At 37.4% G+C, this 24,819-nt stretch overlaps 2 protein-coding genes across 4 annotated transcripts in view; one reads left to right on the plus strand and one right to left on the minus strand.

Annotated features, from left to right (window-relative positions):
• Positions 1 to 13,326, minus strand: part of mindy3 (MINDY lysine 48 deubiquitinase 3) — a 190,421-nt gene extending 177,095 nt beyond the window's left edge. Inside the window, exon 1 of one of the 2 annotated variants that reach the window (XM_039736227.1) lies at positions 12,445 to 13,321. In XM_039736227.1, the coding sequence (XP_039592161.1) occupies positions 12,445 to 12,538 (94 nt within the window). In that variant the 5' untranslated portion in view covers positions 12,539 to 13,321. Of the gene's footprint in view, positions 1 to 12,444 lie in introns of both variants that reach the window. The other variant, XM_039736228.1, reaches the window with a different exon arrangement.
• A 3,200-nt stretch (positions 13,327 to 16,526) lies between these two features.
• si:dkey-12j5.1 (probable assembly chaperone of rpl4) overlaps positions 16,527 to 24,819 on the plus strand; it is a 417,417-nt gene continuing 409,124 nt past the window's right edge. For both annotated transcript variants that reach the window (XM_039737187.1, XM_039737188.1), the window contains exon 1: positions 16,527 to 16,672. In XM_039737187.1, the coding sequence (XP_039593121.1) occupies positions 16,606 to 16,672 (67 nt within the window). In that variant the 5' untranslated portion in view covers positions 16,527 to 16,605. The remainder of the gene's footprint in view (positions 16,673 to 24,819) is intronic.

The following is a 24,819-nucleotide window of genomic DNA, read 5'->3' on the forward strand; positions in this document are numbered from 1 at the left end:
GTTCCTCCTTGCCCAAAGGAGCAGATACTGGTCCTGCTGATGGGTTATGGACCTTCTGTGGCCCTCTCCAGCTCTCCTAGAGTAACTGCTTGTCTCCTAGAATCGCCTCCATGCCCTTGAGACTGTGCAGGGAGACACAGCAAACCTTCTGGCGATGACACGTATTGATGTGCCATCCTGGAGAAGTTGGACTACTTGTGCAACCTCTGTAGGGTCCAGGTATCGCCTCATGCTACCAGTAGTGACACTGACTGTAGCCAAATGCAAAACTAGTGAAGAAACAGTCAGAAAAGATGAGGAGGGAAAAATGTCAGTGGCCTCCACCTGTTAAACCATTCCTGTTTTGGGGGTCATCTCATTGTTGCCCCTCTAGTGCATCTGTTGTTACTTTCATTAACACCACAGCAGCTGAAACTGATTAACAACCCCCTCTGCTACTTAACTGACCAGATTAATATCCCATAAGTTTCATTGACTTTATGCTATACTCTGATTAAAAAGTGTTCCTTTAATTCTTTTGAGCAGTATATTTTGCTCTCTATAAAAATATATCCTGTCAAAATTATACAAATTCAAATGTGAACATGGTGCATAACAAAACCTTGAAATATATATAAAATTTGTTCTTTTCAGCAATAACAAATCAAATCATTCAGTTCTCTTTGCTCTTATGTCATTTTATCAGAGCTGGACGCCTGGCATCTTTTTTTGGCAACAAGATCGTTTATGTTTGGTATGAGGTTCTGTTTTGTGGAGATTCTCAGGATGGACTGCAGGTGCTCATCAGTGAGGCGACTCCTGTGTGCTGTTTTGTTAGTCTTCATGACTGAGAAGAGCTTCTCACACAGATATGTGGTACCAAACATGCACAAGGTTCGAGCCGCATGTAGACGGAGCTGGAGCATTTTTGCGGAAATGGAGTGAATAAACTGTGCGGGCCCTGCAGTATCGTTACTTTGCCTTCAGTGTGCCATTACACTGCAGCTCAATCACCTCCATCTGAATCTGCACAGGTGCAGTTTCCACATCGACGACAAATGGGTTGCGAAACAACTCAAAATTCTTTTTTTGTTCTTCATAATCACCAAAGTGCCGTGCGAACAGTTTATCAGCAAAGTGCATATTTGGGAATACCGGTGTGCCGACTTGGTTCAACATTACTTGGCAACAGGGAAAGTGGGGAAAGTTGCACTGGTGCATTTGTGTCTCCCATAAAAGTAGCTTTACTTGAAATCACTTTGTGATTTTGCATGGGTAAAAACGTCTGCTGAAGTGTCAGATTCTTCTTTAACTCTTCTGCTTTCTGTATCTTGTGCATTGCATTCAGGTCTTTCAGGCTATCTTGATGTTTTGTCTCATAGTGCAGTCTTAGATTAAATTCTGTAATTACAGCCACATTAGCTCCACAAATGAGACACACGGGTTTACCGGCAATGTCAGTAAATATATACTCAGCCTCCCATCGGTTTTTAAAGGCTCTATGTTCAGAATCACCTTTTCTCTTCGGTATTGTGTGGGCTAGCTTCGCAATAACTTGCAGCATCATGAGCTAGACTTGATTAACGAGGTAAGTGTTCGGCAAGGCAGCTGAAGCGCTGCATTATGGGATCTGTAGTTTGTGTTGCCAGCGCTTCATATCCCCGGGCCATTAATAACAATAATACAGTATATAAAATGATCTCGCGGGCCGGATATAATTACACGACGGGCCGGATGTGGCCCATGGGCCTTGAGTTTGACACATATGGACTAAATAGAACTTGAAAAGAAATATTTTTTCGAATGTGATCGCGCACTACAGTACATCGAGCCCGCGTGCTATTGTGGTTTTGCCTGTGTGCCTCAATAAGTTACCCTCCCCTCGCTCTTACTTTTTTACCGTTCATCTAATGAATACACTGAGTATGGCTTTACCAAAACAATCATTGATCGCGAATAAAGTATCCATTATTCATAAAGCTTCAATTGGTGATCTGTCTTTCTGCGTTAACCGCATATTTTTTCATACGTCTCAAACCAAGGGGATGCGAGGCTAAAATGAATCGAGAAGCGCGCGTACATACTTAGAGCATCCCCTCTCGGGAATCGAACCTCGGACGTCAGAGCTAGAGGCGAAGCCTCTACTATTGCGCCACGGCGTGCGGTTTGTCTATTTGAGCGTAGCAGTGTAATTCGGTTTTTGTTCAGCACTCTTTGGAACTGTTGCTTGTTGTCTGTGCACTGCGTCAGTTAACGTGAGCCGCTGAATATGGTTTTATATGTCACTCGCTTCTAATTGTTTCGCTGCCTTCTTAATTATATAATGCATGTTTTCTTCAGCTCTTTTTGTACCTCTTCCTGGTTTTCTACGTAATGCGTGATTACGCGAGAGGCGTGATGATGTCACACAAAACTCCGCCCCCCACGGCTTTCGAGCTCAACTCCATTACAGTAAATGGAGAAAAATAGCTTCTAGTTATGACCATTATGCGTAGAATTTCGAAATGAAACCTGCCCAACTTTTGTAAGGAAGCTGTAAGGAATGAGCCTGCCAAATTTCAGCCTTCTACCTATACGGGAAGTTGGAGAATTAGTGATGAGTCAGTCAGTCAGTCAGTGAGGGCTCTGCCTTTTATTAGTATATATACAGTATATATATATACACATACACACACACACACATATACATATACACGTACATACATATACACACACACAGTGGTACCTTGAGATACAAGTTTAATTTGTTCGGTGACCAAGCTCGTAAGTCAAAATGCTCATATCTCAAATTAATTTTCCCTATTGAAATTATTTGAAATGAGATTAATTCGTGCCAGCCCCTAAAAAAACACCTCAATTTTTTGTTAAATGTTTTCAACATAAGAAAAATGTATTCATAAAGAACAAATATTGTATACAAACAAAATAAAAAGTAATACATAAAAGAGAATCTAAAGAAATAAACAGATGTTGGTGAAGCCGACCAGATGCAACTTTTTCAGGGTGTTTCTTTTCAATAAAGTCAAGTGTTAGGCAAGTGTGATGAAATAGCGCCGCTTCACGATCAGTTGTAACTTTTTCAGGGCGTTTCTTTTCAATAAAGTCCAGTGTTAGGCAAGTATCATTAAATAGCGCGGCTGCACATCAGTTGCAAATTTTTCAGGGTTTCTTTTCAATAAAGTCAAGTGTTAGGCAAGTGTTATTAATTAGCACCGCTGCACGACCAGTTGTAACTTGTTCAGGGTGTTTCTTTTCTTTAAAGTTCGAAACGTTTCCCGCATTGCAAACACTTCCTTTATCTCACTTTAAGAAATAACCTCCTTCACAATACCGATCTCCTGCAGAACCTCCGTATGTTGATGTGTCTATAGTTCCGTCAACTCCTCCGTCATCAGTTCCTCAGAATGTGCAGCAACAAGCATTTTGGTGGCTCGTATTTCAAATTTTGGATTGTAACTCGTACGTTGGGGCACTCGTATCTCAAAGTACCACTGTGTGTGTGTGTGTGTATATATATAATATGTGTATATAAAACAACTTCAGCCTCAGCAGGGCTGCTGCATGGAGGCCCCCAGGGAGCTGCTCACACCAGTTTGAAAAAATACCTGACTTACAATCCCATTGAAGATCTCAATCTCCCATACAACGATCTATAATCCTGACAAAAATTCAAAAGTGTGATACCATGTGAAGGGGATTCCTATTTGATGACTACTTTCATTTTCCCCAACTTAGATAAAACTTTTTGTCCCAAGGAGCAAATTTGGCATTTTACAGAAGCTCACTAAATAAATACATACATACACACACACAGACAATCGTCTGAACACAAACCAGAATGACTAAAAATAAATACAATTGGCAGTTACAGTCACAATGAGGCATTACGCGGGTGTATTGTTGGTATAAAGGAGCCCCAGTATATTTTCCCTGACACAGTTCTGTTGAATAATTCGCTTCCCGAAAAAACACAGTGTTAGTGTGTCAGAGAAAGGATATACAGCATTGTTAATAATGACACAGTTTTGTTTTAATTCTTTTCTTCAGTATTACCTCCAGGGAGTCCAAAGTGAGTCCAATCACTTAATATGCCCTTTATATAAGTTTTTTTTTTTTTTGGCAGGCCTCTCTTGAAGTGATATTTCCAATCCAGCAAACCACAGCACTGAAACTTTCAACAGCCATCACAGAGTTGAAGAAGTTGTGAAGGATGTCACATTAAAGTAACAGTCTAGAAAAAATGGCCTGCTCTGCCCTATTTCAATATAGTTCCTCTGTGTTATGCACTCAGTCCTGCCTATCATTGATGTGGACCCCCAAGTACTTGCAGCAATGCACCACTTCTACATCCACTCCCTGAATAGTAACTGGGTGTACAGGCTCTTTGGAGTCAAAAGTCAATAACCATAGACTTCATGTATAAATGGTGTGTATGCACAAAAATGCTGCATAAACCTGTTTCCATGTTTACTTAGAGATGTATAAAAACTAAACTTGACGATAAGCCACACACATTTTCATGGCAACCTCAGACCATACATATGCACGATTCTGCTTGGTTTTGCAAACAGGCACCCAGTGTCAAAGCAGTGCTACTGCTTTGGTAAATTGAGACAGTACTGCTGCAATATAATATTCCATCCAGGGTCACACCTGTCCCAGGAAGCATTGTGTGTGAAGCAGGAACAATCCCTGGACAGGGCGCCAGCTCATCGCTACAGCTGGGCCACCATGCCCCATCCACGTTTAAGACATGCTTAAATGCATTTCAGTATTCAGTATACATCTTAGTTTTCTAAAATGTTCACACAGCTGTAATATCATGAATGTAATGTATTCTGTGCGGCGATCACTACCAGCGCGCTCCTGTCAGAGTAAGAGAAAACCCATTGAAGAAGCATGTAGCGATTAACGAACTGAGTCGAGGACCACTTAAGAATACTAAGCATTTAACGTGATGCTTTAGATATGATAGGGTTTAAAAAACTCTAATAAATTAAACATTGATTTTAAGATGAAGTTTGACATTCTACTTTAATGACAAACTACAAAATTAAAGTGTATATTTCGACTTTAATCTCGACATAGACCTTTTTTTTTTTTAAAAAAAAAGACAATGGGCTATAACTCATCTTTTCACACTGACTTTGAAATGTAAGCACTCATTTTTTTTTATTTTGAGCACTGTACAACTTTCTGAACTTAAACTTTTGAGTGGCTCTGACAAGCTGTACCACTCCATCAGTTTCTTTTGTTGCAAAAACCACTGCATAAGCCAGCACATGGCCCGTTTTTCCATGCCTTCACTTCACTGCACAAGACCTGCATTTCGCATTCAATTAAATTCTTTTTTTATATGTGCTTTTCCATTGTCTTTTAACAAAACACTGAACGGAAGGGGCTATTTATATTGATTTTTATATTCAAATAAGTGTAATTCTGGGTGGGGCTGTAGACACTTGCACGTGTGTTCAAATTCACATTGATTTGGATTTATAATGGGAAAGTGTGTGGAACTTTGCTTACACAGAGTTTTATGCATCTAACTTTTTTGGTGCATAAGCACATTTCTATTTTTTGTCTGTATGCCATGTGTGAATTCTAAGTACTGCGCTATACATGTTAAACAGGTCTTGTTTCTTTTTTTTGCTGTTAAGTTGTAGACAATTCTTTCAGCACCAAGACACAATGTACTCCATCTGACATCCCATTATTGCCGAATCATCTGAGAATTCTGCAAAGTGTCATGGCCCTGTGATATACAGTGGTGTGAAAAACTATTTGCCCCCTTCCTGATTGCTTATTCTTTTGCATGTTTGTCACACAAAATGTTTCTGATCATCAAACACATTTAACCATTAGTCAAATATAACACAAGTAAACACAAAATGCAGTTTTTAAATGATGTTTTTTTTTATTTAGGGAGAAAAAAAATCCAAACCTACATGGCCCTGTGTGAAAAAGTAATTGCCCCTTGTTAAAAATAACCTAACTGTGGTGTATCACACCGGAGTTCAATTTCCGTAGCCACCCCCAGGCCCGATTACTGCCACACCTGTTTCAATCAAGAAATCAATTAAATAGGAGCTGCCTGACACAGAGAAGTAGACCAAAAGCACCTCAAAAGCTAGACATCATGCCAAGATCCAAAGAAATTCAGGAACAAATGAGAACAGAAGTAATTGAGATCTATCAGTCTGGTAAAGGTTATAAAGCCATTTCTAAAGCTTTGGGACTCCAGCGAACCACAGTGAGAGCCATTATCCACAAATGGCAAAAACATGGAACAGTGGTGAACCTTCCCAGGAGTGGCCGGCCGACCAAAATTACCCCAAGAGCGCAGAGATGACTCATCCGAGAGGTCACAAAAGACCCCAGGACAACGTCTAAAGAACTGCAGGCCTCACTTGCCTCAATTAAGGTCAGTGTTCACGACTCCACCATAAGAAAGAGACTGGGCAAAAACAGCCTGCATGGCAGATTTCCAAGACGCAAACCACTGTTAAGCAAAAGAACATTAGGGCTCGTCTCAATAAGAAACATCTCAATGATTGCCAAGACCTTTGGGAAAATACCTTGTGGACTGATGAGACAAAAGTTCAACTTTTTGGAAGGCAAATGTCCCGTTACATCTGGCGTAAAAGGAACACAGCATTTCAGAAAAAGAACATCATACCCACAGTAAAATATGGTGGTGGTAGTGTGATGGTCTGGGGTTGTTTTGCTGCTTCAGGACCTGGAAGGTTTGCTGTGATAGATGGAACCATGAATTCTACTGTCTACCAAAAAATCCTGAAGGAGAATGTCCGGCCATCTGTTCGTCAAGTCAAGCTGAAGCGATCTTGGGTGCTGCAACAGGACAATGACCCAAAACACACCAGCAAATCCACCTCTGAATGGCTGAAGAAAAACAAAATGAAGACTTTGGAGTGGCCTAGTCAAAGTCCTGACCTAAATCCAATTTAGATGCTATGGCATGACCTTAAAAAGGCGGTTCATGCTAGAAGACCCTTAAATAAAGCTGAATTACAACAATTCTGCAAAGATGAGTGGGCCAAAATTCCTCCAGTGCGCTGTAAAATACTCATTGCAAGTTATCGCAAACGCTTGATTGCAGTTATTGCTGCTAAGGGTGGCCCAACCAGTTATTAGGTTCAGGGGGCAATTACTTTTTCACACAGGGCCATGTAGGTTTGGATTATTTTTCTCCCTAAATAATAAAACCATCATTTAAAAACTGCATTTTGTGTTATATTTGACTAATGGTTAAATGTGTTTGATGATCAGAAACATTTTGTGCGACAAACATGCAAAAGAATAAGAAATCAGGAAGGGGGCAAATAGTTTTTCACACCACTGTATTTATAGTTTGAGGTAGTGCTGGGCGGTATATTTTTATTATGATATGGATTTTTCTTATACCACAACACCGGTTTAAATTGCCTAAACGACGTTCGTAACGTGGTGCAGCGGGAAACTGTTCAAGGGGGGGACCTTTTTCACTGCTATACCGCTAATCACATGCATTAGTGGAGGTGTTGCATGGGGGCTCTTTTTCACTGCTACACCGCTAAATAAGCATGCAACGGAGTACATGCAGTCGTATATGTATTGCGGGATGAAAATGGACAGAGAACATTCCGAAACTGAAGTTGTAGCTGACAATAAAGTTGAACATGATGACACAGAAGAACTTTTGCCGAAAAAAGGAATCACATCTGTTGCCTGGAGATACTTTGGTTTTAAAAGGTCGGATGTGGACCATTATGTTCAAATGTGTGAATACGGTTTCTATACTACTGGATAATACTGCAAGCCAAGCTGTACTTTATTTTTTTTTCAATACAGTGTAATGTACCTGGGTACTGTGTAATAGTGTGACGACATGTTGACTTTATTCTCAACATTTACACTTTAATCTCGACGCTTATGACAAGAATAAAGTTGACATGTTGACTTTATGCTCAACATTTCTACTTTATTCTTGCTGTTTATGTCAAGATTAAAGTCGAACATCATAAACTAAACTTCATTGTAAAATGAATATTTCATTTACTAGATGTTCTCAAACCCCGTCATAAGTTATATAGCACATTAAATGCTTTGTGTTAAGTGTTCCCCGAGCCATGTTAAATCGGTACGTGCTTCTTAAACTGACTTCCTCTTGTACGGAGGAGGCGCCGGCAGCAATCACCGCACAGAAAACATTCACTTCATGATATTCCTGCTCCCTGAACATTTAGAATGCCAAGATAAATACTCAATATAATTTTCATGATGAAATGCATTAAAGCATGTATTAATCATGAGGAGGCATGGGGAACACTTAACACAAAGCATTTAATGTGTTACATTAACTTATGACAAGGTTTGAGAAAATCTAGTAAATTAAACATTGATTTTAGGATGAAGTTTAGTTTATGACATTCTACTTTAATTATAAAATAAACTATGAGAATAAAGTGGAAATGTCGACTTTATTCTCGATGTATAGTTTGTTTTTTTCTTCCGTGTCCGTATTTTTTTCTTCACCGTTTCCCTAATACGATTCCGTAGGGCTATACCACAAATCGCATTATAAATGCAAACTGCAGTTTTAATATTTATGTATGTAGCTTAGCTTGAACCAAGGTCCATATTAATGCAATTTGCCTAAATGATGGTTCAGTTGGTAAAGATGTCATCACCAAGTTGCACTTGTTTTATTTTTATTTGTTGAATACTGTGTAATGCACCTGGGCTTGAAGTCTTGAAGCAATAGTATTATTACTGGAAGCTGCACTATTATTTATTTTATTGTTATTATTTATTAGTTTAAATATTATGCAGTTTAATGATGGTAAAGTTGTTTAAAAAGTCAGTAACGTGTCAGTGGACAGAGATTAACATTAACAGAAAGTGTAGTTGGTTTACAAAAAATATTTACTATTTATTCCTTTTCTAAGACAAGTTCAATGCAATACAACCTCTGGATATTTTACTAAGTCTAAATGCCTCTTTGGATGGTTAAAAATATGTTGTCAAAATTATAGTTTAAGTTGTTTGCAAAATTTGTTCAATAAAAAGGTTCTACATTTTGACTGCATCTGTCATGCAATGTGATTCCTTCTCTTCATTAGTGCCACCCCCTTGAAAACTATCACTTCATGGGGCCATGCAAACATATATTAATACTTGTGTGCATATTAAAATGTTTTTTTTGCACAATGCACAATGCTCATGATAGTGGAATAGGTTATTCTTAGCTAGTCTACTGCAGTAATTGCAGTGGAAAATGTGGTTAACATCCACTCATGCATGGGAAAAAAATACCGTGATACAGAATTTTGGTCATACAACCCAGCTCTAGTTTGAGGTGTACAGAGTAAAAAGAAAAGGAGATAAGACTATTCCTTGTGGTGCTCCAGTATAGGTCACATTCACTGAGACACAGCCCTCGAATCACATAAACTGCAGTCTGCCATTACTTACTGAACAGTATTTTAGCAAAATAAAAAAAAAATGTGTTTTGCCCGTTGTAAAGTGAGATTTTTTTCATAGGTGTGTTTTAAATTGTTTACTGTTGTCCAGCATTGGTCACGATTGGCTCCCATTCTATCAGAAATTTGTTATGTCCATTCACCATGTAAATGAGATCATTTTGTTTCCCCCAGCATCACTAAAAACTGCATGCAAGTAGGGAACATTAAAAAAAAAAACACCATTTAGAAAACTTTCATTTGTATACTCCAAACAAAGGATGCCTCTACTGATACTGTAATTGAGCTTGTTTCAGCCATGATACCAACCATAAAACTAAATTAACTAATTGCAATAGTTGAACCTCTCTGATGTTTAAGAAATTTTGCAGTTTTTGTGATAAGTAATCATTTAAATAATATCCTTTGTAAAAGTTAAAACAAACTTAACCTCAATTTTTATGGAAAGCCCATTCACACTGCTGAGTTACATTAACCTTTAAAACAGTAAACAAAATGACTCGGTTTTACAATTCAAAGGTCCCAATGTAAGCAAGTGTACGGTACAAGGCAGCTAAAGGAAAGAATATACAGTTGGATACCAAAGTGTTTTCAGTCAAGATCCAAAAATACATGTGTTTGACCAAGGCTTTGGAAGTTGAGCCATGGATTTGGAAGCAATTATTGGGTTGGGTACATGAATTGACTATGCGACTAAATTAAAACTTAAAAATTCACATATTCTAATTCAAATAAACTATTATTTTCTTCTAACATTTTGACGAAAACAATCTTTTCTTAAATTGTCCAAGTCATTTATTTTAATAAATGTTACATATTGCCTATAACTTCTTTAATAAATTATACAAATGTGAGTGAGAAATTTAGAGGTAACAGTAGTTTAGTAGTATTTTGGGTTGCAGTGTACATTGTAATATATAGTATAATGACATTTCAGAGACAAATGCTTAAGAGACTGCTGAAATGGTGAAGTAAACAAGCAGAATGTTCCAGGGGGATATTCAAGAAACTGCCTGATGCAATGCTCTTTCATGCACCAAGTTAGACTTGATCAGTTGGCATGTTTACAGTTTTCATAACAGAATAAGAGCTGAATTTGATATACTGAAGAACAAGGACAGAACGGAAAAAGACTTCTTTTAGGATGGTTGTGCTCTATGCTAAAGCAACTCATATTTTTAACCAGACAGAGTATGACTTGTAAGCATTAATTCAGCACTGCTACATAAATTCAATTGACTATAAATATAACCCTCTAACTGTATTTTTTTTATCATTCTATAACAGACTGTTGTGAAGGATGCTCCGGGCTCAGTTTTCACTGAGGAGTAAATGACGCAATGGACAAGGTTTTACCCTGCCCGATTACTGACTCAAAAGGATTTAATCAGACTTGTCATAGTACAGAATAAGTTTCTTTCTTTAATTAAGATGTCAATTTCTGCTAAATAAAAAAGCCACAATGGCATCGAACCACCTTTAAACACAAGGTTTAACAGGTTAGGGTGCTGAAAAGTAGCCTGATGATTCATGTTGGCAGTGATAAAATGTGTTGTGTCTTGTATGTTTTGTGCCTTGAGTCAATTCAGTAAACACGCTACCATTCAAAAGTTTGGAGTCACACAGATTTTTTCATGTTTTTGATTGAAATTCATACCTTCTTTTAATCTAGATACCAAGATAAGTTTCAAAATAGAGGAGGCTGCACTCAGCTGTTATGTTCCTTCATTACAAACAATTAGAGAGAAAGAAGGTTAAAAGGAATGCTACACACAAAATGAAATTTTTTTATACTTAATGTAATTTGTATTAACGGACAAGACAAAAAACATGTTTTTGTGCAAAATGAGGAGAATGTTTTATGATGTAATTGGCCATAATGACAACCTATTTTGTTGAACAGCAAACAAAGTGAAAAATGTCCATGGAAAAAAGGATATAATTTTATGTTACCTGTGTCACATAATGCGCATTATCCAGCTAAGTACTCAAATCATGTAAAATGCCTGCACTTTTTGCAAAAATATTATTAATGCTTATTTCTGGAAAAAATAAGAATAGAAGGTAAACAGGAAAGGCACATTCACATAATTCTGTGCTTCTGAACTTAAGACAAGACTAGACTAGTGAATGAGGCAGATCTTCAGTTCAAAAGCATATTATGTTAAATTACTTCTGTAATCTCTGGATTTCTAAAACTGCTTAAACAGTAAACTCTTCTGACTTTATGCAATTTGTGCTGCATAAGTGATTAATCTTTATATATCTTATATGTACTCCAAATTTCTGTGTTGCACATAAAATAGCAAAGCTGCTTCAAATTCTGACGGATAAATCTTATAATAGCCTATACTTTCCATAAACTATATTCAAATATCTAATCGGATGTACATTTTAAAATGTTGATGTCTTAGTCTTTATATCACAGAGAGACATATATGGAGGGCATTCTATAAAGAAAAATGTTGCTGATAACTGGCACTGAAACCATTTCATATAGTTACTAAGTATGTAAAATCAGTTTGTGTCACATGTACGTTAAATCATTCTGATTGCAATGTCGGGAAAAAATATAATAAAAATGCATGGGTCATTTAAAAAGTAAGAAAGGCGTTATTCAACATTAAAAAAATAAAAAATGAGTAATGTTACAACCTCCAGGGAATTAAATGCCTAATTCAAAAATTAAACATGATCTGTAAAGAAAAATCATCTTCGAGGCCTAGTCGTGTCCTAATCATGGTAAACGGAGAGGAGTCTGGAACAGGTGCCACCCCTACGACCGATTGGCTTATGATCGCACAGCTGGAAGCGCAATTGGCCACCTGCACAATAAAAAAAGCAATCCATTCAGTGAACTAAGAAAACGAAAAGCAGCGGCAGATTTTGATACCCGGAATGGGGGGGATGGGAAGTTTATTCAGCAAGACATACACGGAACCAAAGGGGTAAAACACAGAAATTGCAAACACAGCAATGTACGTACCTTGGGTCCACCGGCAGAATACGGTATCTGTCAAGCTGCTATCAGTTCTTTTTCCCCAGACCAGCTCGGCCAGGTCTTTTGCCGGTCCTGACATATCTGCTCTCTGTATGTCACCTCTTCTCTCAGTCTAAAACGTGAAGACTGTACTGGCGTGTAGCTTTGTCATCAAAACCTTCCTGTTATTAGAGATACTAAAGGCTATAAAGGCAAATCAGGTATTCCTCAAAGTTCATGGACAGTTGACCAAAGCGGCTGTGAAAACAATGCTCCGCGCAACACTAAGGTCGAAGCCCGTTACCTGTTAAACATTAAGGATCACTAGACTTCGAAAAAATATATTGCAACGACAGTACCTTAATTACTAATTAATATACATACTATGAAAAAAGTCAGTGGAATAGAATCAAATCCCCATCTACCAAAGAAAGGCAACACTGGGCTAACTACGGCGCGCCCTATTTTCAAAACACCGAGGCCTTGCGAGATGAATTCATGGAGTTCAATTTAATCCGACTCACTCAGTGCCACAAATTTTCCGTCCATACAAACGACTGCTTCATTCGATGCTAAAGAACCATCTTCTTTCTTAAATGAGCTACACACGTTCCGAATGGACCGGAGGTCAGTCGCCTTTCGTTAACAAAAATCACGTAACACCAGTTTCAAATCTCCAAACGTTCCCTTGGGACGGATACACATCCTTATATTTTGAAGAAAAAAAAAATCTGGGTTAAAATAAATTTATAAAAAAGTTGAAATCCATATAATTGCTATAATCCTTCAAGAGATGTGTTTTCATTCCTCAGACGCAGCCCTCCCATCTTACAAACGCAACAGCATAATAACTTGCCAGATGTGGGTTTCATAAAAACGCGCACAGCCCATTGGTTCCGTGTCAAGAATGCCTCTCGGAGCCACGCCCTCGGTTTTTACTTACGTGAAGACAAGCCGGCAGGGTTGATTGATTAAACAGGGAACGGAGTTCATTGCTTTGATTGGCTGAAAGGAATGACCCTCCCCCGAGGTTTTCTCGAGAACGGGATTGCTTAGCTCGACCTGTCATTCAAATAACCCTGCCCACACACCTCCTGTAAAAGGCCACACGTTTTCAAAAAGAAGCTTTTCATTCGTGGACTTGTGAAAGGAGTTTGAGTCTGTGGTCTTCTAGCAGATAAAAAAGATGACTAGACCAAGGGTTTTCAGACTCGGTCTTGGTGACCCACTTGTAGCTGCAGGTTTCTGTTCCAGCCAGATTCATAATCAGTGAAAAAAACTCATAATACTTACTGATCTCATTCAATTAGCTGGTATTTTCCCTCTTCTCTTATTCTACATTCAGAAAAGCACAGCAGCATGATTTTTACACCCATAAGACATTTAGAAATATTTCTATTTTTGCTATAGATTTAAATGCTTAACTCTCTTTTGTTGATTTCATTATATTTTGCACTTTTTCTGTGCAGTTTGCTCCCTTCATTGTATCTTAATAATGACAATTAAAAACGTACACATCAGACACCCAAGCAAGAGGAAAAGTGGAAGACCTAAGAGAAGGTTTATGGATGTGGTGAGAGAGGACAAGCAGGTGATGGGTGTAACAGAGCAAGATACAGTGAACAGAAAAATATGTAAAAAGATGAATAGAAAGAAGAAAAAGAAGAGCAGACACCCAGGGAAACAACACTGAATCGTGAAAGGCTACAGCTATTTTAGTGTCAGACCCACTAATTAGTAAACAATGGATTCATTAAACAATTAGACCACCGGGAAAACTAGAATGAAAATTAAGATGAAAATATTGTTTGAAAAGAAAAAGAAATACACAATTTCCATTTAATTGCTTAGTACATTTTAATTTTTTTTTTTTACCAAACTTGGTTTTCTAATTTCTGTATTGTTCCCAAAACACATAATCTGAGAAATTACAGATCACTTAAATTAGCCCAGGAGTCCAATTAAAAACAGAAGCTGGTTGGAACAAAAAACTGCAGCCACAGTGGGTCCCCAGGATTGAGTCTGAAAACCCCTGGACTAAAATAATTACTGTTGGTGCAACTCTACTACATCAAAATATTTATAACTGAGTAATATTTTGCATGCTTGGCAACCATTCCATTCAGTGTTGGTGTCTATCCTGTGTCTAGTTCATGTTGCCATAAAAGATTAAGAATAAGTGGGTGAAAAAATTGATGGATGAATGGAAGAATGTTTGTTGGTTCCTGCTTTGCATCTGATGTCTGTTAGGCTCCTGCACATATGCTGAGGTAGATCAAATGAAGCCTACTGATTTCATGCTCTAGTATACATAGACAAAAACATTATAGGCCCAGTTCTCTCCTGCCATTTAAGCACACCGGCTGTCACTTCTAACTACTGTACTGTTTGACTCACCGGTTTTACAACCTTATATAGGCTATGGTCTCAGTTGTCTAAAACAAACTAGCTAGGCAGCAGTTCAAATCATCTGTGTAAATGAAAAGCCTTCAGGTTTATCCTGTATGGCAAGGTGGCTGACTTGACTCCTCTCGTTGCAGTTCTCAATTAGATTTTTCTCTTTACATCTCTGTATTCAGAACAATTGTAGAGGGTGTGGTACATCCACACTGCAAAGTGCTAACTTCAATTCACATAGCTCCTTTTGTTGTACATTGTAGTAGTGTAACCATCTTGCCAACTCCTGCAGATCAGGACTGAAAATGTCAATGTGTACCATTTAACCATTTTTGTATCCTTCAGTAAAGTCACAATAAATTGCTGTTTGTTCCTTGGAAACCCATTCACCTGTTCTTCTGGTGTGGACTGTGTCATGAAAGACTCCAATTGAGAGCAGCCATCAAACCTATTAATATTAAGGGTTGTGTACAGTGTCATGGTGGGTTCTGGTGCCAGTGTTGCTTCTTGGCCTCATTGTATAGATTGATGAGGGAGCCAAACCGGAGAAAACTGTCGGAAAAAGTCTGATTTCATGCCTGTGTTGACATCTCCTAAATGTGCCTCTGCCTTCCACTTATGTCCTGCAAACATCTATTTGTGTTTGCTGACCACTATTTATTTTTGTCCCTTTTGCTTTCCAATTAGGTAAATTGGGACAATAAATATATATTGTTTGTCTGTAGTATACATCTTTGAGAATCTGCAAACTTCACTGATTAGCAACTTAAATCTATTTCCTTCTAGCATCCCAGCCCAGTTTGTTCTTTTTAGTCACTTCCACTCAGTTCATGAGTTTAATGGCCACCTAACGACAATCTGAGGAATTAATTTAACAGGAAAAGCAATTTATGATGGTTTGGACGCAACTAAAGTAGTCAATTAGTCAACGTGCATTACGTATCACACCTTTCACAGAACACACCCTTACAAGTCACTTTAAAATTTGAAATACATGGAAACAAACTTACAAGAGAATTCATAAGTAACAACAAACTTATCAAACCATCTATACAATGTATGTTGCAACAGGAATGTGGTTGTGTATCAGATCTTTTCAAATGTAAAATGAAAACTGCTCATCAGACATGGCTTTCTCTGTAACCTGAGTAGTCCACTGACTGAACTATAAAACACACAAGTTGTTAGTTCACTTTTTAGCAATGAAATATTTACCAGCCAGGGTATGTGACTTAAATTTCCAGTGCTTTATATTGGAAAAAAATTGAGCAACTGTCATTAACTTTACCTATTCTGTACCAGTAAAGCACCTTCATGTGTTGAAAATGGTGTGCATCCTGGTCCAGCATAAAAAGGACTCTAATAATGATTAAATATAAGAACATAATATATTTTACAAATGAGAGGAGACTATTCAATCCACCATGATAGTTTTGATATTAATAGCTAAGTTGTTTCAATATCTCTTCGAAATATTTTTTAAAAGTTGTTAGTGTTTTCACTTAAACTGCGTGATCCGTCAGTTTGTGCCACATTCTCACAATTATTATTCATATTTACAACTAAAACAAATGTGGAAATAATAATAAAATGACTATGTATTGAATATGACAGAAAACCTGTTTGACAGCAATCGTCACTTTCTTGAACGAAACGCGAAAGTTGCATTGGTCACCACAGGCACCCGTAACAGCTGGAACATACGCATACCCACGTGTAATTTCTGGGTTTTACTGTCTAGTGACTTTCTGAACTTTCACAGTGCGTATAATGGAAAATCAGGCAAAGCACAAAGGTAAAAAGAAGTCGAAACGGGGAGAAAGTCAATCAAATGATGGTAAGTGGAAAGTCCGCTGACTTCTTTTACGTTTCCAGACCGTCCAGCAGCGGGTGTACGTAGCTCAACTCACACGTGTGGTTGACTGTAAACACAGCAGTCTGAGTGAAATCAGGTCTCCACCGACCCATTAGTGTGATGCAGTACCTTTCACATTGATGCCTATAAAACGTGAAAGAGTTAATGAAACTACTGCAAAATATTTTAGTGATCAGTGCCTTATCTATTAAAAAATTACTTTTGCTCATTGCAAAAGACTTTTCTTTATCGAGCAGAAAATGAACCTGATTTTAAACTAACGGAAGCGGCGAAAATCACATTTGTTTCGAACATCGGACTTTATATGGCATATGTGACCCCGGTAGTCGGTTATTTCGGGTTTTTAGATTTGATTTGTTGTTTAATTGCACTGGGATGACCCATGGCGATCCAAGACCATACACAGGACATTGCGTTGGACTTTGTAAGTGGTGGTGCAACAATGGCTATGAAGTGCAGTGATGCTGTGGTGGAAACATGCAAAGACTCTTGAATTAAATTAAGTTTAAAATTAATCCATTTACGGAATACAGTACTTCATTCGCACTTCATACTTGACATTGCGATTCTGTTCACTTTCTCATATAGTTCATTCAGTCCTTTCTGAATGTCTTTTCCTTCACTCTCAATAAACTACACTGGACAACAGTTTTTTTTTGCTAAGTTTTCCTGGAAATTGTTTGGTAATATGTGACAGACAGCTTCAAGCTGAACACAAATACAATTTCTGATTGACAGTATCTGTTGCTTCTCATTTCAGTGTCCAACAATAGCCTGCCAACATTTATGGATTTAACTTACCCTGATACACTTTTCAGTTGTTGCATGTGTGCTGGTGAAATCTTTCATCATGATCATCACTGTCTGCACCAAGAGAAGAAGTCCAAGTGTGAAAACAGAAAATCAATGTTTAGTGACATGTTGCACTTCATAGTTTTGCATTCTTTAAGAATATTGTCAAACAGCTGGACTTAGTTTGGTGTTCTGTACGCGGCAAGAAAATTCTCAACAACAACCTTGAAAGCCTTACATGCAATTTCTTCTCTCTCCGCTAGCAGATCTTTGAACTGCTTGTCATTATATGTCTGAACTGTGGACCAACAGAAATGCGCTTCTTAATCTTGGCATTGTGAAAACTTCAGCCTCCTTGTTTATCTCTTTCACAAAATTTTTTATCCGTTCAAGTTTTATAAATGGTAAGTGGTTTATGTACCACACTTTTTTTGGAAGCAAAATATTCATTGTCCACTGATCTGAACACTCCACTTGTTGGACAAACACTTGCAACACCAAAGCACTATCAGAGTAACCCTGTTTCAATTTCACTGTACACAGCTTCAGATTAATCAGGCCCAGTATTCTTTTTAGAGATGCTGAAATCCAAGAATTTCACAAAACATTTAATATAAGGAATCGGAAGCATATAAAGTGTGTAAAAGTTTACACAGAATTCTGAAAACCCCATGATTGCAGTAGGTTTTTGTGTATTAACTATACTTAAGCACAGAAAGTCTCTGCTAATTATTACATGTTTTATGCTTATGTAGCTGGTCAATTCCTTAATGTTGGAAGATGGTGTTTTCCTTTTGTTCCTTTCCTTTTTTCCTTTTGTTGTTATATTTCATTCAGTGCTGTCTGACAGAGGGTAAATCTGAGTTTCCAACTTTGAATTTCCACATTAATGCCTTACCATCCATTCATCCATCCATCCTCTTCCGCTTTTCCAAGATCGGGTCGTGGGGGCAGCAACTTGAGCAGAGATGCCCAGACTTTCCTCTCCCTGGCCACTTCTTCTAGCTCTTCCGGGGACATTGTCCCTCCAGCGTGTCCTGGGTCTTCCCTGGGGCCTCTTCCCGGTTAGACGTGCCTGGAACACCTCACCAGGGAGGTGTCCAGGTGGCATCCTGATCAGATGTCCGAGCCACCTCATCTGACTCTTCTCGATGCGGAGGAGCAGCGGCTCTACTCTGAGCCCCTCCCAGATGACTGAGCTTCTCGCCCTATCTTTAAGGGAAAGCCCAGACACCCTACAGAGGAAACTCATTTCTGTCGCTTGTATTCACGATTTTGTTCTTTTGGTCACTACCCATAGATCCTGACCATAGGTGAGGGTAGGAACATAGATCAACTGGTAAATTGAGAGCCTTGCCTTATGGCTCCGCTCCTTTTTCACCACGACAGACTGATGCAGAACCCGCATCACTGCAGACACTGCACCGATACGCCTGTCGATCTCCCGCTCCATTCTTCCCTCACTCGTGAACAAGACCCCAAAATACTTGAACTCCTCCACTTGGTGCAGGATCTCGCTCCCAACCCTGACAGGGCACTCCATCCTTTTCCGGCTGAGGACCATGGTCTCGGATTTGGAGGTGCTGATTCCCATCCCAGCGGCTTCACACTAAGTTGCGGACCGATCCAGAGAGAGCTGAAGATCACAGCCTGATTATGCAAACAGGACAACATTATCTACAAAAAGAATTGACCCAATCCTGAGCCCATTAAACCGGACCCCCAGAACGCCCTGGCTGCGCCTTAAATTCTGTCCATAAAAGTTATGAACAGAATCAGTGACAAAGGGCAGCCCTGGTGGAGTCCAATTCTCACTGGAAACGGGTTCGACTTACTTATTTCCGGTGAGACTTACTTACTTACTTAATGCCTTACCAGTTTGGACCTAAGAGTAGGACAATTCAGAGAAAATAAAGCTACTTAAATTCTCTGAGTTGTGACATAATGTTGACCTTTCACCTTAGTAAATATATAACATAAATATATAACCTAATCATCCACAATTGCCATTTTTGTGGTTAAATTACATGCGGAGTGAAATTACACACATGTAATGTCTTTAGTTTTCTGTATATTTTTCATGAAAAATATATGTTTATCTTGAATTGCTTTATTGAAGATCAGGTAACAACAACAATATTATTTATTTCTAGAGAAAGTTTTCCTACAAAGAATATGACTAATTAGACAAAATGTCTAAGAAAAAATTGTGAGAAATAGCAAAAGAAATTAGATGTAAATAATAAAAATGAATAAATGTCATCAAAAATACTGTAGAAGATAAGAATAAATCAATATGTACTTGCATAACAAAGATAATACTTTTATTTAAAAAGTAGAGTCCTTATATTTAGATTAATTTTTAAGTCTCTAATGATAAGTCCAACACTATTGTCTGATGGAGGAGTTAATTAGCAGCAAAAACTGGTCACTAATTAAGAAGATGGTTAGAATGAAAACCTGCAGCCACTGTGGCCTTCCAGGACCAGAGTTTGATACCCATGTTTTAAGAGGTTCTAACTTTACAAAATTCCTTACATAAAAAAGTGCAGACCAGCTCAGTGCCTGAAGTGCACATACTTAAGTGCCAGTACTCTCAGGCACCACAATAAATTAACAGTCGATAAATGAATGTGGTCGATGGTATCAGGGAGTTTGGATATGCATGATGTGTGCCGGTACCGTCAAAAACACAGCCCGTACACAAATGTTAAAAACTGAGACGAGCTGGCACACCATACTGGCGTGTATCCACCCATTTCAAGCCCTGGAGTAATATGTTTAATGTGATTAAAAGTTTAAATCAGAGTCCATGATTACACCTGGACATTTAATGCTGTAGGATCTAATTTATTCCTTAGAACCTCACTATTTCCATTTTTGCCAAGACTTTGGTCCCTAAATTAATTAGATCAGCTGACTCCATTCATTCGTTTAAAAAACAACTTAAAACTCATCTATTTAGGAAGGGTTTTAACTTAACTTAACATTCTGCCCTTTCTTTCAGTTTACCTCTCTGTCCAGGTGCTCAGGATAATTTGTGTGTCTGTTATATCACAAATTAGATTATTTTTTAGGTTTTTCTTTTAGTATTGAATTTAGTATTTTGCTCTGGTTTATTGTTCTTTATTCTATTTAATGTTTTGTTATCTGTTTTATTGTTCTATTCAGGAAAACATTTGTATCCAATGTTACATATACCCTGCTGTTTTTTTTTCTTCTAAGACTCTGTGAAGTGCCTTGAGCATGGGAAAGGCGCTATATAAATACAATATATTATTATTATTATTATCAATTAGGACATTAGAAACTTCTTTGAAAAACCCTGTTGGGGCTGAGTCAAGGAAAAAAGTTAAAGGGTTCAATTGAGTACATTTTTTTTAAAGTTCAGGTAAACTTATTTTAGCAAAAGAAATTAATTCACCTAAATGGCCGTGTTCAGGTTCAACAGGAGTAATTTTGTTTAAAATCTAAAATTGCTTATAATAAAATCACTCGACATGACTTACTTTGTATTTACAAAAATGCTGCAAAAGCTTCATATGTTTTTTAACTTGAAGTTTTCAGTGTGCATATCATTAATTGAGCTGGATTTAGAACAAATTCAGTAATTGAAAATAACACTCTTGGATTTCTGGCATTTTCATTTATATTTTTAGAAAAATTAAAGAAGGTGATTTTAAAAATTTCTTAATTAACTTGCTCTGGGTGAATTTTTTGTCACCTTGTTTTCCTTAATGCAATACCATCCTTTTGAAAACGTTTTCTTCATCTGTTCACTGGCTCAGCTGTGTGCATTTACATACCTTGTGGTTTCGAACAATGTCACCCGTATTTAAATTCCTTGATGTGCAAAAATATTATTAAATATGAGTCTTTTACAGTTCAACAGGTAAATCAGAAAATTTCCTCAAAGCATAACATATGAGTCCCAGGTTACTCACAAAAGAGGACAAGCAGTTAGGCAGACCCTTATGAGATACAAAGTCACTTGTATAAGTTTCACCTGCAGAGGAGATATCTAGTCCGGCATCTACAGCTTGGAAGCTGGAGGCTGCCTAGCTTGCTTATAGAATGCAACCAGTTTTGCACAGCTGTACATCAGGACTGTAAGCACATTTTTTCAGCTGAAAAATATTCTTTGTTTAGCTGCTATTGAATGTGTAGAGTTTCTGTAAAAATGGTTTAAAATTGTTTATTTCTCCCATTACAGTTATGACATTACTGACAACAAGCTTTAGCCAGTGTGCACAGCTGAACTGTGGTATGATACTGTAGAATAATTTCCTCAGGCTGCTCACTTACCTCATTTTTCTGTCTTAATATGACAGATGTTCTGTCACATGTAACTCCAGTTAGGCACTTTGCAAAGATGTTCTCAGTCAAATTTACCTTTACTGATGGTGACAAACGTTGTACAATGCTTGTAGCACTCAAACCACCCAGTTCAAACAAATAAAAAAAAAATCTGTTGGTGCATTCATTGCTTCTAGATTAAATCTAGAATATGCTATCAAAGCAGCTTTTTTAATGCAGGTACCCTCTTCAAAAATCATCAGTTTGTTTTGGGCATGCTTATCTGTCATTGCAAATGTTTTTTTTTTTAATTTCTTTGTCAAAGGTGTTTTGCTCTTTTTTGCTGTTGAGCCTAACCGTACAAATACAGTAGAACACTCAACATTCACTCTTTTTCATATTAGCCGTGGATGAGAGGTTTGGTGAATCTTAAAGTGTTAATATGTTCAAGCGCTGGGCAGCCTGTTAATCCTTTGCTGTCCTCATCCCAGATGATGTGGCTTGTCCCCTCAGCTTCACTCCTGTTCCTGTTCTCTTTAATTCTCCATGTCATTCACACTAACAGCACTAGTATGGCCCTTTGATCCATTTTTGGCAGAATTTGACACCTTGGGCCTCGTGTACAAAAAGGTACATATACACAAAATGTTGCGTATGCCCGTTTCCATGCTCACTTTGAGATGTATAACAACTAAACTTGGTGTAATGAAACGCATATTTTCATGTCAACCTCACACCATATGCATGCACTTTTCTGCTTGGTTTTGCAAATCAAAGCAGTGCTACTGTTTCTGTGCAGTTTCCCTTTCTGCATCTGGATTTTTCTGTGCGTACACACATTTCCAGTTTTGTCCATACGCCATGTTTTAGTGTGAATTCTATGCATGGTGTTATACATGAGGTCCCTAGTGTTTAGTTCTACTTTGCTTAAATTCCGTTGTTTGAGAATCTTTTGGTTTTGTCAAATAAATTTAAAATGTTTACTTTACTCCTTGGTAATTTCATTACTGTCATTTAAAATAAACGTTTTTTTCAATTTCAATCACTTGACTTTATTTGATATGTATGGCTTTCAGTGCCTTTGGTGTGTTTTATTCTTTTTCACTTCAGATAATCATAACTGGGTTAGGTACAACATTAACTAGGCAACATTCATAAAATTTAAGCAAACTCTGTACAGTATAGTAGACCTCATTTATTCAAACCTGATTAAATTTGAAAACAAATATTCAAAGCCAACAATTGTTAAAATGAATATGAACAGGTGTAGCTCAATTTTGGGCAGGCTGTCTTTGTAATGTGCAGGCTCAACTCTGCACATAGTTCTTAATGAATGGTTATTGGGAGTTTAAATTGGCTCACAAGCCATCATCATGGGCAAAAAAATCCTTCTGGTTTGTTAAAGCCCATTCCCTTTTTATAAGACAATATGCGTAGTCTTCAAGCAGCCCCAAACAATCCATATTGTGTCAAACCAATAGACTACAAATAAACTGTAGGGAATGATATTTATAGCTTTCTGTATAGAGGGAGTGAATCACACCTGTGTTTTTACTTAATGCATTTATTAAGAACAAGTGATTGCATTAATGTCTAATCCTGGTAAGTGACAAGTACCTGACATAAACTGAGGATAAAGAAAAACTTTCTTTAGTGCAAATATGCAGTATTGGACCTTTTAAAAGACATACTAAATTAGAGTCTTTATGTCGTATTGATCACTTTTGAGGTTTATTATGTTTATCACATCAATATACATTATAATAACAGCTCAGTGATGTGAATTATTGTAACTATTGTAATCATTTACCTGGTTTCGCTTAATTTCTCTACTTGAACAAAGCATCATCATTAACCACTGCCGCCAAAAATGTTGTTTTCACATGGATCATAGATGCTGTAAATATATGCACATTTTGAATATCTGTTGTATTGTATCTTTTATATGGAAATTTGTGTAAGCACATTTTGGGCATCATTTTTGAGTATGCAAGTTTTATAAATTGAGTCCTGGAGTGCCAGTTGCTCATATGCAGAGGTACCTTGGCTCAGCTCTGGTCAGCTGTGGTACAGATTAATCACTGCATTAATGGACAGAGATACCTGACCTTCTGGAGGTATACTTCTTAAATTATAATGAGTTTTGGAGGTGCTGACATCCTTCTCTGTCTGTGAATGTAGAAATCTGTTAAGTCAACATTCACTTAGAATATTGTATCAATTTAGGAGATGTGTAAAGGCAGAGATGTTATTGTCATTTTTCTTTTTACGAGAGAAGCTTGTACTTCATGCATCCTTTAAGTACACAGTATTTAAAATGTAAAATTCACTTGACTTTAGAACTCTTTAGATTTTTATATTGATAATACATTTGCATCCTTTGACTAGTTGCTCAAATATAACCCTTTATAAAAACATCTATTCACTTTATTTACATTAGAAACTGTGTTAAAGAAATTCAGTACAGGTTAGCTATCTTTCCTATCTATTTATCACTATCTGATGGGAAATTTTTACTTTACTGCTGCGTTCAAACCATTAAACAACTAAATAATCTTCAAAAGCATAGGGAATTTCAATTATATTTTCATAAAATGAATGAAAATCAGAAGTCAGTTAAATATACTGTTCCTTTAATTTATGTGAAATATGGCTGAGTCAACTTTCTTTACCATTCAAAATGTACCTGTTTCAAAATCTTAATTATGAACCTGTTTTAATAAATGTCATGTTTTAGAAATGTTTCCTGTTCAGACCTAATAAAAAAGCTTCACTTATTTTCAGAAAGTCTTATATTCACAATATGTAGCCAGTTTTATAAATCTTGTATTTTGCACATTTTCCACTTATTTTACTTACTATTCATTAATGTCAGTGTTATCTGACTTCAACCCATAAAATTTCTTAAAATGAAGTACTGTGTAATGAAATACTTTTCTGGATACAATGTTTGCAGGGCTTTTACCAACAGGAAGTGTGGTATAGCTGTTAAGGCTTTGGACTTCAAACTCTGTGTTTGT

This window comes from Polypterus senegalus, chromosome 15 (assembly GCF_016835505.1).
Source record: "Polypterus senegalus isolate Bchr_013 chromosome 15, ASM1683550v1, whole genome shotgun sequence".
NCBI lineage: Eukaryota > Metazoa > Chordata > Cladistia > Polypteriformes > Polypteridae > Polypterus > Polypterus senegalus.